We start from the raw sequence: 18,817 nt of genomic DNA, 5'->3' as shown, positions 1-18,817 counted from the left end.
GTTTGGAGAAAAGCAGTCAGAGTTGTAGGACAAGCATAACATAACAGTGTTATTTCCTTTAAAACAAAGGTAAATTTGCAGTCTGAAACCAGTTTTCAATTCTTAAGAGTAGCGATTTGCAGAGTTGATTAGAATACACGCACTTCAAGTTCGTGCAAGCAGTTCACAACCCCTGTGGAGTTGACAGTGTCCTGACAGAACACAAAATACTTAACTGTGTGGATTTATCCGTTTAAAGTATGTCCTGGTTTTCTGAATTATCTACTAGATACTTCACTTATGACTGTAGAAAATTATAATCTCATGAATTAGTGATTGCATCTCTTGGAAGAAAGTTTGATACATGCGGTTTCTTGTAAATAATATTTTCACTTCAAGACTTAATAAGTAAATTTTTTTTCTCCACATCTGTTTGACTAAGGCTTTGGACAGATGTTTATTTAGAGCGTGGTCAGATGTGTTGCTTCTGATCCAGCTGCCCCCTCAGATCTGCCAACATAACTGCACGTTTAATTGCTCCCTAACCTGGTCCTGACAAAGTGATCCAGCTAAAAGCAGAAACAAAAGCCCCCCAAGAACTATAAAAGAGGTGTTTAAGCTCAGCTGCATTCATTTTGACAGAGCCAGGTCAGGGAGCAGCTATGCATGCAATTATGCTGGCAGGTCTGAGCGCTGGTAACCACCACACTTAGGGCAGTGATGAGCAGATGGGGCCAAACTGGAAAGGTAATCACTTAACCTGGTTAAATGGCAAGTAAAGCTGCCGTGCCATACCCCTAACACAAACTAACTTCTGGCTACCGCACTTTTGTCCTTCCTGTACTTATTTATGTAGTCCTCCCTTTCTCGTGTGTTGGTTCAGGTGCTCATCAGATGCCATGTGAAGTTAATTTCAATTCGCTCTGAGAGCAAAAGGTGTTTGTCTAAGGCAGAGGGACAGGCGAGTGGGAATGTGGCAGCCAAGAGCTGTCAGACTCTAGGCTCGGGTATTACTGAACCTGCAGTCATGACCATGCCTGTAGCAGCTAGCTATGACAATTTAAGACACTACCTGTCAAAAGATGTTTCCAAACCCCATGATTTTAGCAGGTAACAAGCCTGAAAAGACAGAATCTACCACTTCCCCACTCTCAGTAGCACTAGGTAGTTACATATTTCATAGAGCACCCTCCTGGCTGCACTGTCCCATATACACCGCTAATTGTTCCCACATTTTGCCAAAGGTCACAGCCCTCACAGCTCTCTCAGAAGAGCAGGTTTTGAAATAACTCACTAAACTTCTGTAGGTAAAGCAGTCACAGTAGGATAAACAGTTTCAATAAGGAGGTACTGCTGTGCAGCAGGAGCTGGTAGCATTTTCAGCAGGCAAACCTGACTCTGAAAGGGGATTTTCTAAATCATTTCAGTTAAGCTCATGGCAGTGGCTGTCTACATGAACAGTCTTTGGTCTAATTGGTTTGAAGGTTTTTTGATCTGGTTTGTCATGGATAACTAAATCAGTAAAAGTTAAGATAATTAGTCCACATTAGAGTTACTGCATCAGTGTAACACAGTTTTATAAATTTGATGTAAATCATGCTGTGTTCTCAGGCAAGTCCAAATCCAGCTATACCCAGTAAAAAAATTAGTGCTTCCTGCCTGCTGTCAGGTGCTTACCACAACCCCACAATCCCCAGTTACCATCTCCACTTCCGTCAGCGGTGAGTCCTTCCCAGGCATATCAGCAGCATTACCTTCAGTGGTTTAAACTGCAGAATTTTGTTAACCTGGTTCATTTTGTTTGAAGCAGGCTGGAGAGAACCCATGTGGGCAGAGCTTCTGGCACAGCACAGGAGTGCCAGTGAGCAGCCTGGCGTGCATGGAGTGCTGCTTTTTGGTAGTGACTAAGGAAAGCTCTGAGACAGAGTTTAAAACTGGAGTTTCTGATGAAATGACATACGAGCTACTAAATATTAAGAGGAAGGATTTGGGAGAGTTTGGGATGTTCTCAATCAAATTGGCTGAAAGACTGGAACAAGTGGTAGTCCCTACCTACCATAATGTTCTAGAGACTGCTGTATTTCAGGCATGCCTGTCAGGGAGCCAGTTACTCTTTTAGGTTGTAACCTCTTGCACAGACGCACCTATTTGTAGAATGTGTATTTGCCTACATCCTTAGTATTGCATCATTGCCTTTTTCTGTACAGTGGAGCCAGTAAATGGCTCAGTGATTGCCCTTTCCTGAATCTCGGAGCCCAGCTTTGCACCTGCCATGTCCTTAGAACCGAAGACAAGCTGCCAGTGTTTGTTCTCAAATGTGCTTGTGCTCTTCTGTGAAAGTACAGATTGTGAGCTGAGTTTACCTTTATTGGAAATATGTTATTAAGTTCAGTAGTCTCTGTAGCTCACAACATACTAATTCCTCAAACCCATGTATAGATTTTTATTTCATGTTTCTGTGTTTTTCTTTAAGAAAAATTGTGTCAGTTTGCATGAATTTAAAAAAAAAAAACAACGCAGAAGAGCTGCTTCTGTGTAGAGTATTCTGAATGAACCACTTTTCTGCTAAAAGATGCATTAAGCTTAAATCAGGATTCCACTAGATGGAGCACAGGGGTAGCATTTTTAGAGCTGGCAAACCTAGTTTCCTAGGTCAACACCTAAAAGTTATGGAAATTGGGGAAAAATGTCTCCTAATTATTCTGTAAATCAGTGGTAGAGGTCTGAAAAGAATATACTTTCATTACTGTGTATATCATGGGCAAAAACTTACTACCATTTTAGAAGTTCAGAAGTGTGACCAAAGCAGTTCCATAGAAATTCTCATGTAACTATTTTTTATTTCATCATTTGATGTGCTATGAAATTAAACTATCACTGAAATTATTTAACTATATTTTTCTAGACCATAGGAATATCATCTCCTACCAGTTCCTTTGTTATAGGTAAATTCAGAAGAGCTAATCTGAGTTGAATAAAATACCCTTTTCTCTTTCCTCATGACTTCTGTTTATATGTGACCTTTGAGAATACTATAAACTTGTTCCTAATCTAACTTAAACTGTAATGCAAATTTTCTGACTTCAGTGGAACAATCAAGTAGGAGAGGTCAAAATCAGATAGTCTATTAGAAAAAAGTACTAGGTAAGCATTTGTATTACACTTACATGGTGCAATTTCCACAAATACTGCAAAGTCAGGTCCATTGCCTTGCAGAAGACAACGTTCTAGAATCTTCCAATATTGTATGTCCTGAAGTTACCGGAACAGAATTTACTACCCAGTGTGCTGTGCAGGTAGATAGGTATAAATAGGTCTAAAGAAATATAACTTCCATTCTCATAAAGGAAGAAGATTAAGCTACAGTGGCAGCACCTCAGATGTACTGGAGTTTTTCAACCAGGATTTGTAATCTTTTAAAGATCACATCATTAAATTTACCAGAAGACCTTGCATAACCTTAGGGCAAAATATGTTGCTACTATGGAATATATCACTAAAGGCAGTGGAACTTCATGTAAAAATGTTGAAGTTGTGCTTGATTTTTAATTGATTGCTTGTTTATATATGAAAGAGCAAAGATAAACAGCAAGTGACTTCAATTATATAGACAGGACTTGGACTTAATAATAAAAAAGCATAACGCTGACTTTTATTCTTTTCCTTCCAAAAGCTGTTATTTTATGTTTTGTTCCACCCACTACTGTAAGTTTATATGAATGTCTTAAATTAGAGGATAAAATGTTAAGTGCAACGGGAATAAGTTTGGTAAAGAAAAGCCATCTGTCAGGCAAAATGTTATGCAATACTGAGTACAGTACAGCCAGTAGGGATACCAAAGCCACCTCCATTTTACTTCATTTAGTATTTGATAGGTTTTTTTCCTCTTGGAGGAAAGCTGGGGATTTGCATTATTTAGGCTAAAATGCTAGAGAAGAAGGGCATACTGAGGAAGAGGAGAGGCTTTGATTCAGCTTTTGTGTCTGGTGGGAACATTTTCTCAAAATGTAGGTGCTATTTCCTGTAATCAAGGGCTTTCCAGAGCCTGATAATCATTTCCCAGCTGTACCATTTTGGTGAATTATTTTTTAGCCTTGGGTTATTTCATGACTGGTTTTGCATATTAAGAATGGGAGAGGATCATATTCATCTTGATGATAGAAAACAGGGAATAAAACTCCCACAGCTCCCTCTCCCTTTCCATCCACCTTGTGGAAAGTTTGGCTTTGTGCTAAAGCGTGAAAAAAGCCTTGACTGTAGTATGTCAGGCATATTTCAGCTCGATTTGTGTCAACCCTAATAAGTCAGCTGACAAGGTAATAAATTGGGTGTCTGTTCAAGACCTGGCACCTGTACAGGAAATAAAAGGGATTTCAGTTGCAGGAGGTTTGCTTTGTTTTGCAAATGGACCTTTTCTCGAGGCTCCTCTACCTCCTCCCCCCTTCTCGTCTTTACTGAAATCCTGTTATCAAAATGTTTATTTCAATTGTGATTGGAGCCAGTTTTTCATATGGAAAAGAAAGCTCTATGAGTATCCTTGGAAATGGAAATCCTTATGCTTTCCACTCTGAAACAAAGGTTTACAGAGCATTTAATTATTCATGTATCCTGCTGTTACATATATGGTCTGAATAATTTCAAATTATTGAGGAGAAACTGCCTTTGTTCAGCATTCTGAAACTTTGCATTCATGTAGTTTGAATCAGGCTAGGAAGACTGAATTTGTTTAACCCAGGGACACTGTATTAGTAATATCTCACTATTTTTAATGATAATATAACCTTGTGACCAGGGTGTCTTAACATGTTTCCCTCTGTGTCTGACCTCCAAGGATGCAAGTCTGTTAGAGCTCTTGAGAGCTGAGCTTTTGTAGGTCCAGCTGTAGAGTTGTGTTTTTAGCTCAGGGGCCCCAGGTTGGTTCCCAGTGTGATGCAAGGTGGTGAGTACAATAGCGGTGAGGGCTGAGGCGGTTTCCTTGGGGTCTGCGCTTTTGACACACCGATTTTCCTCCATGCTTGGAAGAGAGACAATAGTTTCTGTCTCTGTCTCTTTTCCCTTGTGGTGACTGTCCTGGGCACTATGGAAGAGGGTTCCTAAAACTTTGGGTTTAGGCACTAAGGCTGATCTGTGAGTTTCAGGAAGCAAAACAGGACCTTGTATTCTTTGAAATGGGCAGTTGCCTTTTCTTCCAGTTGAATTTCCTCCACCTTTTCCCTCCTTCATTATCCCATAGGGATCTACAATAAGTAGATCTTCATTTCCACATGGAGAGTTCATCTCACAGAATTTCCTTCTTGGACTTTTTTAATTAGAGGAAGTGATAAGCTGACCCAGTGGAAGGAGAAGGGGGGAAATGGTTTATTAAAACAAATACTATCACCTTTGAGAAAAGTATGTGTGAACTTCAAAAACAAGGAGATGAGAACTCTCTCTCAGAGGCAAAACAGTTACCTAAGTGCATACTTTGCACATAAAAAGAAAATATTCAACAGAAATGTTCAAAAATCCAAATAGATAAATCTGTGTAATGTATACAAGGTTTTCATACACTCTGTCTGTTCTAGGATTTATTACTCCTTATGAAGAAGATTGAACTAGATGACAAGAGTTTTGCCTATCTGCTTCTGTCATGTTCATGGTTAAAACCAAACATTTAAATGAGGAAAAGTTTTCTTAGTTCTCTTCAGCATTTTCAAAAAGTGAAAATGGAACTTGAGGGAGAAAAAAAAAGGGGCTATATGAATGTTTAAAACTCCAAGTGAACTTTGTAATTGAATGCAAGCTCTGGACTTTCCTATCTATCAGACTGTAAATTTAATAAAAATACTTAGCTAAGCAAATCTTCTTTCTCCAGCATTGCGTAGTGATATGATGGATTACTCTAAATTAATTACAGTAATCAGCTAGTGTTATGTGCTGTAGGGTTGTGATTCAAGCATGAAGGAAAGAATGTACAGCAAATTACAGATATAAAAAATGTGTTGTAGGTTTAGCTCAAGTTTTGCATCTTAGCCTTAGCCTGTGGAAAAGAAAAAAAAAAGGGACTCAGGGTGAAATACTGAAAGCTGATCAAAAATGGAGGAAATGTACCAATTCACATATCTTTGGATGTACTGCAAAGGCATTATAAGTTAATAAAAGCAAAAGAATAAAGTAAGAAAACAGTACCTAATAATAACTGATACTCTGTGTTGCAAGAGGTGTTTTAAATTTCCTAGTCATTGAAAAGATGTTAAGAAATGCCCATTTCTTTGTGTTTGAATAATATCAGCTCCCTTCTGACCTGTTGTGAAAGGGATTGAGATTTTATACTGAACTTTACAGATGCCTCATGAGATGAATTGCAAAAATCTGGCTGGACACATATAATCTTTAAAAATATTTATAGAACACAGCTCTTATGAAAATTAAACATGTTCCAGGTGTGTAAGTTGTTTTTGAAGTGGTAGGTACACCTGTCATTGCTAGTAAAGAGAAATTCTTCATCTGCCAGCTGCTGAAATGAAACTCCATGGGTTTTGTTGTGTTTCGTTTTTGTCCAAGAATAAAACTGAGATGATTGTAGTAAAGGTAGGAATGAGTTGCAGGTAAGATGTGGCAGCTGGCTGTGGAAAAGATAATAGTTATCTGCTTCCCTCCAAGCAACAACTCCATGCCACACTTCCACTTCTTGGGATAAAATGATGGATGTGATACTGTTCAGCTTGCAGCCTGGTATTGGAAGCTTGGGATTTTCAGCTGACTGTTCTCCATTAGTAGAGAAGCTTAACAGCACAGAAGCTCAAGATGTTTCCTTCTAGTCTTATTCAAAACATCATATCATTCTAGGGAGAGATGCTAATGCCAAAAGCTCTGAATGGTTATCTCTGCAAAAACACAGAGGTGACTGCAAGATTCATAGCATGGGGATGGTTTGCAAGCTGCAAGAGCAATGTTTGCTGAGGTGACCTCATGTTCCAGTGCATCTATCCAAAAGGACAGCACATGGCCAGGCCATTTTCAGGGATGTTTTCCAGGTGTGTGAAGCAAAGCTTTTAGAGGAGAAGGAGCAAATTATGTCCTGTTTTAGTTTTGCAGATTCAAGTGTTTGGGGAGTTATGCTGTAAACTACTTAAAAATAATCTAGCTGGAAAAAGAAAGGAGGGGGGAAGAGAAAAGAAAAAGCAGGGTTTGGGAAGAAGGACCATTGAGAAGTGGCACTGAGACAAGAATAAGCAGACATGCACAGAGTAATGCATGGAGACTTTTTTAGCTGATTTCAGTGTAAGGTGAAGTTCCAGGTGAGACTAAAGTGAGAGATGTAGGTCCATCATAGACTTTTAGCTGAGGTTTTGCAAGGCTGTGGCACCTACGTGCAGTTTGTTACCACCTCTGCTCAAGTAGTGCCTTGCAGGTGTGCCATTTACAATTTCTATTTGAAGTTCCCTGAATTTGAATTTATCAGTCTTCCTTCAACCATGAATATTATTTATAGATTTCTAAAACCTTGCACAACCTTGCACAAAGGTAGTGTTCTGCTGCTTATTTCTTCCTGCCCCCCCTAAAAATAAAATACCAGCAGCAAAACATCTGAGAACTAGGTTTAATTTTTCCTCTGTGTAGGTGATGGGGCTAATGATAATTGTATTTCTGATTCTTAAGCACTAAACTGAGGTGCATTTGATCCATAAAAAGAGATATGTGTGACTTTCCAATGATTACTGTCTTCTCCCTACTATTTTTTCTGCTTGCTGCTTTTGAAATGCTGCCCAGTTCAATTCACCACAGTCCCACAAGCGTCTTCAGCAGCAGAGCAAGGAGGGTAGCAGGAGAAGGTGTGAAGAAGCTGCTGCAAATCCTCCTGTGGACTACTCTCTTCTACAGAAATGGCAGTTTATACATCAATCTGCATTTCATAGCTACCTAAGCCGGTTGTCACCTGGGCCACCCGAGTGCCCAATCGTATCTCTCATGCTGGGGTTATGCTTCCTGATCTGTCCAAATACTCACCCAGCAAAACCAAAGCAATTTGTTTGAAAACAACTCAGCCTCCAAATCAGTGAAATGGAGTGGAAGTGGTGGGGCACTGAGGTGAAGGTGTGACTGTGGTGACCCAAATTTTTATTAACCTAAACAGCTGTGGAGACTTAACACTAGATCTGGCCTACCCATCCTGGAACTACCTTCTTTTTCCTTCTCCTTGTCTCAGCACTGTCCTGCACTATAGCTGCTCACTCCCTGTAGTCCAGGAACTTGGCACCAAAGAAGTGCTGTCTGCTGGCTTTCCCACCTTTGCAAATTTGTGATTTTATATTTTTCCTCCCCCTTTTCTGGCAGTCCTGCCATTTTTCTCTACCAATTGCCCTTTCCTTTCTTTTCAAAGGCACTGGGGTTTATCTCTTCCTCCTTCATTTATCCTCTTTTAAAGTCAAGTGATATGCTGAGCAGATATCTCACTGCTCCCTAAAATTGTATCACCTTCCATGACCTTCCTTGCAATGGGAATAGTCAAGGTATTTTAATGTCATACATTAATGTTTAAGCATAATTACTGCTATGCTTCAGTCACTTCTGTCTTTTGAGTTAGCAAGGATGGGTTTCTTCCAGATTTAGGAAAACAAGAATATCATAACACCTGCAGCACATGGAGTGCTTCAGCCTTCGAGCATGCCTAATGCCACAGCATGGATGGTGAGTGGGTGAGGGTTGGTTTTAAAAACCTTATAAACCTCAAGCAGAGGTTCCACTGATGTAGTAGTTAGTAGTATTGCTTGACAGGGGTTGCAGAACTTGGAGACTGGTTTTATGACTCCCGTTATCAGAAATTATAGATAAAACTTTTTGGATCTCTGTTTCAGTGTTTTATTCAGAAGAGTTGGCTTAATTAGTTATATCTACATATGGAATAACTACACACTCTTTGAACTTCCCTGGGACTCACCATGGACATGGTATTTGATGCTCCTGGGAGTGGACTTTGCATATTACTGCCTTCATTGCATAGGCCATGGTAAGCGTTAATGATTTTTTAACATATTAAAATACAAAATATAGAAATTATTTATTAATAAAATGAGGTAACTATTTATGTTTCTATACTTAATCTCCTCTAAGCATATATAGCTGTTTTCCTTTCCAAGTATTAACGAGGACTCACTTTCGCTTTGACCACAGAAAACAATTTATACATCATCTTCTGTATAATAAACATGATTTCGTGAAGAGTGAAGTATCATAGGAAAAAATAGTAAGTACATAAAAAATTTAGGGCCATTATCCTTATATACTTTTATTAAAAATACAGCACAATACAGATAACTATTTTAGAACCTTGGGAATTTGCAAAATGGAGGGCAGTAAAAGTAAGGTGTAATGACAGGAGAGCTGGCCAATTCATCTGTTTCTGTGTGGTTTTAAAAATCTTTTTAAACGTTCAATCATTGTTTAATTGATAAATGAATGAAAATGTCTCTCTACTTCATGTATATATGGACGTAAATACACAAGTATGTATAAGATGGGCTAGAAATCTGTCTGCAATTAACACCTGACTACATAAATGCAAGCCTTGTCTTGGTTTCTTTCAGGTTCATTTTTAACTTGCTTTTATAGTGAAAGAGAGAAAGCACAGTTTAGAAAGGATTTAGCTTTTTTTTTACTGTAACAATGGAGCCCATGTAAATCGTGCCACTCATTTCTGTACATATATGTTGTGAAGATGTAATGATATTGATTCCTATGTCTGTCTTGTTATGTAATTCTCTTCTATAGTGACATTTTTGCTTTAGCCTTTTATATCACATCTGAAAATGCAGTAACGCTCTCAGTCCTAATTTGGGGCCTGATCTAAAGTCCGTAGCAATGAAAGAAGAATCTTCCTGTTGTTTAAGAGACTTTAGACAGGGCTTCTTAAGGCAGAGCGCCCACAACATGCAAAAACTGTGGGATCTAGTGACGCTAGTTTATGTAATGCGCTTTCAGAAAGGGGAAAAGTTTTGGTGCCAATAGGTCAGCGGAATATATGGAAGTAGGTAAGAAAGGAGCGTGATCTGCTGCGAGGAGTGGGAGGGAGGAAGGGTCCCTCCCAGGTGGGGATGGCAGGCAGGCGTGAGAACAATGCAGGGTGGGTGCAGGGGGACAACAATGGTGGGGGACGGGGCGGGAGGTGAGGAAGCAGGGGGAGCTGGAACAATGCGGAGGGGGGACATCACGGCCGGGAGCTGGGAGCCCAGCGTGGGTGTACACAAGACTGGGAATACGCTTCGCAAACAATGACATTAACAGTGCTGGCAGGGCTACAGCCTCAGGCTGAGAACTGGACCAGAGCGGGAGGCTATTCCTGCATTTAAAAATATAAATAGTTGCCTTCAAGTGTTAGAAAATTACTAGCCCGACTGTGCTTTCACTGGAGTCAGTGGTAAAATTCGCACTGGCAGAGAAGGGAGCGGGGTCAGCTCCGTGTTCTCTAAAGCAATTACATGTATTTCTGTTCCTGCAGCAACTTTGCCTTTACTCTCATCTGTTTTTCTATATCCTGGGGGGTTGCACACTTTGAAATGAAACTTGCTAACAGTTTCAGAATTAAAAGCCAAATCTATTCTATCTATAGGTAATGGATTTGAGGAAACTGCATGAGAAAATGCTGCTCTTGTCTTAAGAAAGCGCTGACGTATTCTATAAATGATAATTTACTCTTCTTCACGTTACAGAAATATTGTTTGCTGTTAGGTCTGTGCTACTCAGCAGGGAACTGATGCAACATTGTAGGAAATCACTGTAAATGGAAATTTTAGCTTAACTGACACTTTCCTCTGGTTGAGCAATGATGAAATCTGTGGCACAGCAGCACAGCTGCAAAAGTCGGCTGCTTTGGAAGTTGCTAAGGAAATTTAAGTGTAGGAGATGGCTTTAAAAAGTAAAATATAAACTCATGAAAAAATACCTTTGCACTTTGAGAGGCCAGGGCACTGGAGCAGTCTCTGGAATAAGCGAAAAAAGCACAGCCTTGTGCTAGAAAGTGGCAGGGTCCAGTGATTCAGTGTTGGATCCTAGAGCAAAGCTGAACATCAGCAGCACATGTATATCCCAGGAAGTTCCAAGTTGTGTGGACTTATGTGTGGGGGTGTAAATAATAGCACTAACTGTTTCAAACTGGAAAACTAAAATTCAGATACGTTTTGCAGTTGTTTCTTAACACTTGATGTAATTTTGATACAAAGAATCTTCATCATCATGTAGCTTTTCGTGTCTCCAAGCAATGATTTGTTAACTCAGCCCCCTGGCTTTGAAGTACTTTATTTCATGTTGTCCATGCAATAATTGGATTGTCTGTTCTGGTATTTGAATAAATAGTCTGAATCATTACAGTTTTCAAAAGTTTCTTCTGTAGCAGAAACTCTACAATACAATATCAAGTTTTTACCCAGCACTTGGGAAGCTATTTTTTCCTCTTCACTATGTGTGTGTAATAGCTATTATCATAAACTGAAGTTATACAGCAACAAGAGGAAGTATTTTTAGGTGTGATCTCATTTTGCAAAGGATAGAGTTATTCTGAGTATGTGCTTGTATTTTTCATTGTTTGCAGTAGCCACAAAAAAGTTAGAAGATAAAATGTTTCACCACTTATTCCAGCGTTCTTCTGGGCCTGATCCAAAAGCCATGGCAGTCAATGGGAGTACTTAGCCACTGCTTTTTCTCCTGGTGTTTCAATGAATTTATAAATCAATGTACCTTGTCCTTTTGTTTCAGTAAAAACACTCGTTATGGCCGTACTACCAAGAAATGTCAGCTGTAAAATCACAGTTGTTTTTTTTGTTTGTTTTTTTTTTTTCAGGGAAGGGTATGTGTGGGTTTGAGGGATTTTTACCAGATAGTTTAATCTAGCATATATCTGGATTACTCCTTAAGTTTCCTCTCCAGGTGCAGAGTCCTTGCAGAGTTCCTCCTGCTAGAAAGGGGGATTTGGTGGTCCCAGAGCAGTGCTGAGTCCCAGCCCTTGTGCAGCACACCCCTCCCCACGCCCTGGGCTTGTGGATACTTCTGCTGCAGACATATGACAATGGCAGTAAGGAATTTGGAGGCTCTGTAAACTAATTTCTTCAGCAGCCACACCTTTTAATCAGGGGAGGAAATCTAGAGACTTCCAGACCCATGCAAAAAAACAAGAGATGTGCACTTGTGTGGAGGCAAGGTCCTGGCTGGGGAGCCAAGGAGGGGTTCATGGCTGGCTCTGGTGCAAGGGGCTCTGCCAAGCCCATGGGCATCCATGGTCTGAGCAGGGTCCTCGGCAGTGGCTACGCTCTCAACCTGTGCCCCAATGGGGGATAGTGCGGAACTCTAAACCTCCTGTCCTCTCTGTAAGGAGTAGTTTTTAACCTATACTTCCTGGGGGATTTCATCCTGCAGAGCAGTGAGGTTTTATGTCAGCCAGGGGACCCTCCTCTCCTGTTTCAGGCCCTGAAAGAAGCTGTCCAAGTCTGACAGCCAGCAGGTTTAAAGAGCCCTGTCTCTTTTTAACAGCAGCTTCCAACACCTCTTTTGTTCTCCTTTACTGCTGGGGAATTTCCATTGCTTCAGTGTCGCTCCCCTTGGACAACCTGGGAGAAGTGAGTTTCCTTCTGCAGGGCCAACCTCCGCAGCAGTTGCATTGTTCTGCCAGGGCTATGGTTGCCTGTGTCAGCCGCTTGCCCCCATTGTCCGCTGGCGGCTTCCAGCACCCTGTGGGATACGTGACACGGTCCCTGTCAGCTAAAGGCCGAGCCAATATGAGCTGATGGTCTGAGTTATGTGCAGAGGTTGTAAAACAGACTTCAGCTGATAAGTATATCCTCGGCAGATTCCCCAGCCGCTATAAAATTTTGATTTAATGGCATTTCTCTTAATAATTTAGAGTTTATTTATGGTGGATGAGACATAAACCTTCTACTACACCAAGTATATTCTGGAGCGACAGACTCTAAGCTTCTCAGGTTCTCCCACCCCACAGGACTGACCTTTTGTCCAAGGCCAGCTTCTGAAGGGCCATAGGACTAAGAGGAAACCCTGAAAACTCACTTCAGCTTTGTCCCTCAAAAGGCTGTGCCTCAGACCTCCGGCAAAATGTCTCACCTGTGGATATTGAGGTGGTTTTCTTTCTATGATTTTCAAGAATTGGAAGCTTTGTGAACTTTTCTTCTCCTATTGTGTAGATTTAAAAAAAAAAAAGTTTTTTTCTCTTAGCCATGACTTACATTGCTTCTCCCTCTTCTCCCAGTAAGCATCTTTTGTTACAGTTTCATAGAACAGTATCTTCAGCAGCAGAGCTGAGTTCGGAAGTTTCTGGCTTTTCTTTTCCTACACCATGCTGCAGTTTACCACCCACTCAGTTCTGAAAAAAAAAACCTCCTGCACAAAGACTGTGTGCATAAGATCACTGAAACAGTCCATGTTAAAAAACGGGATTGTTCTGTGTTTCTTTCTTAAACAATTCAACTCAGTTCAGTAGTCATGGGGTCAACTTAGCCATGGGCTAAGCATAAGTAACATAATCCAGACTTGCTAGCGCATAATCTATGCGATAGCTGTGGAGACTTCAGAGAGAGCAGAAAGGGTTTTCTGGGTCAGTAGTGCACAGGCAGGTAACTCATTCATTTATCCACTCATTCAGAGTGGATAAATTGGGGCAGGTAATGTATCAAGATTCATGCAATTAAAATGACTGGAATGGGTAACAGTAAAACCCAGTCTTGTTCTTTTTGTTAATTACTACTGCTAACATAGTCTGCACTAATGCTCCTAATGTGGTATCACTTTGGATACCATTGCAATGCTGTGTTCACTGTTGAATGCGGAGATGAGTTGAACTTGCAAGCTTGCTAAAGGAAAAGACAGCAGGGCTCTTCACCATCTACATTTACAGCTTGTTTTTGGAGACTGTATTGGAATCATATGATTGTGCTATCTTTATTTATCTGACCCATTTCTGCCTTTGAAGTGCTCCTTGCATCTGCATTTTATAATGTACTTGTCTGAAGTCAGTGTATTAGAATGTAGAAGTAGATTTTATATTAAGAATTGAAATAATATTGAAATAATTTTGTATTTAAAGGATTTCAGATTTATGGGAAATTCATTATAATAAAACGATGTCTGACTTTAGTTATTAGGAACATGGTCAGGCATGCAAGGTTTTCTTTTCAGGAAAATCTGTATTCTCCTAGAAATACAATAAATGACAATGCTCTTTTACAAGCCAAAGGATTCATCTGGAGGGCAGGGGGAGAGGATTTGAGGGGTGGTGGTTTTTTAGGCTTGTCCTGGCATGTGGGAAAATGCCACTGTTTACCTGACTAGAAATCCAGTACCATATTGATTATCCAGCATGAAACAAATTTAATTCCACCCCAGTGAAAGACACAAAACTTTGGAAACTGTCAAGTGACTGAATGAGGCTCTGCTCTTTTTCCTGTCACAGCTTGTGTTGATTGCAAAGGGAATTGATACACAGTGATTAAGAGAAAAATATTCTCTTCTTGTGATTTTTAGAGAAAACATTTTTGCCATTCTCTCAGTTGTTTTTTCTTGCTTTTTTAACAGGCTTGAGGAGAGCAGGATATTAAAATGCTGACTCTGCTTGCCTCACAAAAATAGCACAAGCAGTAGCTGATTGACATATTTTCTGTTCTGTCTTCTGATTGATTGTAGTGTAATACCTGCAGACAGCATAACATGAATTGAAAATAGAGAGTTCGTGTGATTATGATTCATTCCCTGCCTTCCAAGTCCACTGTAAATAAACTACATCATTTGTTATTTCTATATAGTTGTTTTTATAACTATATCTTTTACCTTTCCTTACTTTTCAGATATAAGAGGTGCTCCTTTACCATGTGTAATTTAATTTTCTGAGTGGACACTAAATTTTTAGAAGATCACAGTCAATCTTAGCAAACCAAATTCTTACTACTCCTTTTGGAATTTAATGTATATTTTGGTTGAGAAAATTCACCTGAAAGCAACCTCAGCTGCAATAAAGCTTGCTGACATGGAGTGGTCTACGGTCTTATAAAATTATAGGAGCCTGCTTGTATTGTTTTCAGGTTGTTATTGTTCATAATAAGTTCCTGTTGTTTGAAAGACTGATTTCTTGTATACTAGCAAGAATAATGTCTTCGTATGAGGTGAGGTTGACTCATTTAGTCTGGTAATTTTATTGTGGCACATGCAGATATCACAAGCCCCTTCCTGTTTTACTTTAGAAGCTGAAAGATAAGTGGCTTTCTGAAAAATCTCTGTAACCTGAAGGCTCAGAAGATGGAAATAAGAGTATATCCACCAGAGAGTTTTTACTTAATTTCTGAATATTCAAAAGATGTTTATGGGTGAATAGATTTTTTTTAAATATGTGAAATGCCAGAGGTTATTAAGAATAATGGAAATAAATCGCCAACAGGTTGGAAGGAAGACAGCATGATTGGCTGTAAACTTTTTGGCTCTTTGGAACTGCTATAGGATGTGCAGTGGAGTGGGAATATGATGTAGTGGAGGGTAGGGCATGACTCTTTGCTGTAGGTAAGAAATGAGACTTCATGGTCTGGGTTCAATACCTAGTCCAAGGAGACATAAGTGGCTTATCTTTGGATGATGGAAGGGTATTGGGAGAAAAGTAACTATACAATTGCCATAGTTCTTTCAGATTTTCTGTAAATATCTGGTAATTGCTTTTTTTTGCCACAAGATACTGGGAGAGCTGGATCTCTGTGACTGTTATGAATTAGGCCTTTATAGGAGTATAAAAGCAATCTTTTTATTTTTTTATTTTTTTTTTTTTATGATGCCAGAGATGATGTATCTTTTAAATACCATGAAATATGTATTCATGAAAGCGTGAGCTGACACTGTTATGACGCAGTTCTTATGCCAAAAATTCAGGTGGTAATTCCATCAGCTCTCAGCACTGTTTATCTTTTCTCAAGCTCCCACTATGGAGAGATCTGGCATGCTCCCTAGTACAAAATGAAAAAGAAACCATATTCCTCCATTTTCCTCGTTAGTCATCTTTTCTTACAGTTGGGAATGGGGCCAGCACAAGGTTAATACTGCTCTTAAGTATCACTCAAATCCTGCTTTGTGGATTTACATAATACATTGGCGTTCTTGAGGCTCTTTATATAGGCATGCATTAGCTAGCAGTACTTATGGGTGTGTGGAAGATAGAATCTCATCTTTTTCCTACCTGCATTGCCTGGGTTGTCCCTGACTGGGGAAAAAAAGCTCTGGATCTCTGCACACAAATTTGTAACACACTTTCAAAGTAAAATATTAGAAAATGTAAAATGAATACCCTTAAATATTCAAAGCCGAGTGGAAAAATCTCTGTTGTTTTTCATCTAAATTTTTCTTTAAGTGCTAAAACCTAAACTTTCTGAAGCTTGAAGTGAATTCTAAAAAGTCATTTGTGAAATGACTCCCTTCTGAGGTCCTCAGGAGAACGTGCACAGTGTGTGGATTAAACAGGTGGTTGTAATGAAGAAACTGATAGATCACGCACGTGGCTGTTGTGATTACAGACATGCTTCTGACTATTAAACTAATCTGGTAGAAGTGTGATTGCGCATGAACAACTTAAAACAGCATCTGACGGGATGAAATGGGAGAAGAAAGTTTACTGTAAATTAGCATGGGTTGACCATTCAGAAGGTCAGCTATCTTCACACATTTTTATCCTTGGCTAGTGTTGCCATCTAGTCTGTGCATGTGCATTTTAAACAGGAAGAAAGAATCCTTTTTTAATCTGAGTGGAGACATGAGTATGAAAGCATCTAACTCGCTGTACAGAGAAACAGTTCGTTTGACACACTTTTGCAAGTGTGCTGCTGAAACCCAATGAAATGGTGCATAACACGTGTACTTCTTAAGCTGTTATAGAACATAAAGTAAAATGTGAATTATGCAAGTTTTAAAGTGAACCCTTTTGTAGTTAGTGAGTGTGGGAGAGGAGAAACTTGTTCTTCTGCAATAGTTTGAAGGTTTTATTTTTATGGGGTTTTACCTGAAAAAAAGGTTTGAAATAATTCTATTATGCACTGTTTGACCTTCTAATGAGACAGAACCACCTTCATTCAGGTGACTTCATAAGTTAAAGAGGGAGACTCTGTGCATTTGGAAGTTCAACTACTTTATTTGTTCAAGGAAAACAGTCCAGCTATGTCTGTCTTCCCTTCCTTTTTTACTTTTGTCTTAAACTTCTGATATGTATCGTATGCTAGAAACTTCCATTTAGAGTAAGTGAAAAACAGCCTAAGAATATATATTCCAATTTCCCTTGACCTAATTTTAAGCTGTTGCTTCCACTAAAAGCTTCTTACAAGAGAGAAACATAAAAATGCTCAGTAACATCTATTTCCTGAAGAAGTTGCGCGCAACTCACTGCATGCAGGCTTATTTTAAACATGTTTCTTTCCTAAATCAATTGCAATGGTTTTGGAGATGCTGATACAGCATGTTTTGTGCATTGTCTTGTTAGAGGGCTGTATCTTGGGCTGGAGGAATGTCTGAAGAGGGGCAAGCTTCATTTTTATGTCCCCTCCATGTTTTGCCAATCTACTGAAATCGGGAGATCAGCAATAAAAGGTACCAAACCTAGCAGCAGTTTGTGATATGAAAATGTGATTGTAAGGAATTAGATTTAGAGTAAAAGCACACGCCATGTAATTCATCAAACAGCAGCAGTGGTAACTATTTTTTGTCACTAAGCTTAAAGTGGAAGCAGAGGCCTAGAGAAATTAAAGGCATTGTTAAAACAGATGACCTATTGAGATATTTGTGCTTTTTCTGTTTCAAAAAGAAGCTGTTTTTCTCCTGCTGTGATAGTAAAAAATTACCTGGTCATTTTTGCTCTGTTTGCCATACTTTTAGCATGGAGAAAGAAATGCACAGAACACTTACCTACTCTGAAGCAGCGCTTTAGGTAATAGGCACTACGAAGACCTGTAGCATTTTGCAAACATCCCTTTTGAAATTTCTTTTCAAGAAAGTACCAGACCATGCAGAATTTAGCTTTGGAGCACCTTCACAGTCTGCCTGCAGGGAAAGTTAAGGTGGCTTCTGGGGCACATATGTGCTTCTGTGGCTGGGGGATGCGAAGCAGAGATACAGACTCAATGCTCTTCCTGGGGAGATGAGCCATTCTGAAGGGCTTGGGTTTGCACGTCTGTTCCTCAGCAGGATGTTTCTAAAACCTCCAGTTTCTGGAGTATTACAGCAAAGGGCGTATCAAAAATACTGCTATTTCCATTTCTTCCATGCTTCTTATGCAATTTGTTCTGTAATTTAAGTACAGTTCTCCAGTGTGTATCCATCAATACATGTGTGTTTGATGCATGGATACATAGATTTAGTTCTTTTTGAATTATATTTGGTATCATGGTTATGTGGCTGAAATATTTCCAAGTGTGTACAACTGATAATTTCAGAATTAGCTAAAACTGAAAAAAAAAAAAAAAAGGAAAAAAGATTGTCCATTGCTAATTGCACCTTCAGTTTTACTGACTGATATGCACTCCTTGCAAAGTGCATGCTAATTTGCAAATTTGAAAAAGGTATTTCTTGCTGTGACTAAAAATTTAAAATTACTTTTTAAACCAGACTAAAAGTGCATTCCACACTAACCCCCAAACGGCAAGCTGTTCCTTTCAGGATATTACTCAGATTTCTAGAAGCTGGATGTCTGTAATAGTTTTCCTTGCTTGCTAAAATCTAGTGAGGCCATTACCAGTTAAAATACTTTATTATACATTTCAAGATTGGCAATTAACATTTAAAGTGTGTTTGGAGCAGGCAAAACATTATCGTATCTGGACAATGTTCTTTGCATGCA

At 39.4% G+C, this 18,817-nt stretch overlaps 1 protein-coding gene across 1 annotated transcript in view; it reads left to right on the top strand.

Moving 5' to 3' along the window:
* AGMO (alkylglycerol monooxygenase) overlaps positions 1 to 18,817 on the top strand; it is a 138,977-nt gene that overhangs the window by 13,424 nt on the left and 106,736 nt on the right. The window contains 1 exon segment of the mRNA XM_057406227.1: positions 8,817 to 8,968. Coding sequence (XP_057262210.1) covers positions 8,817 to 8,968 — 152 coding nt within the window.

This window comes from Pezoporus wallicus, unplaced genomic scaffold, assembly GCF_028554395.1.
Source record: "Pezoporus wallicus isolate ANWC-B61680 ecotype Strahan unplaced genomic scaffold, APGP_CSIRO_Pwel_v1 contig_5879, whole genome shotgun sequence".
Classification (NCBI taxonomy): Eukaryota; Metazoa; Chordata; class Aves; order Psittaciformes; family Psittacidae; genus Pezoporus; species Pezoporus wallicus.
Note: the sequence above shows the minus strand (reverse complement) of the source record. Positions and strands in the feature narration are given on the sequence as shown.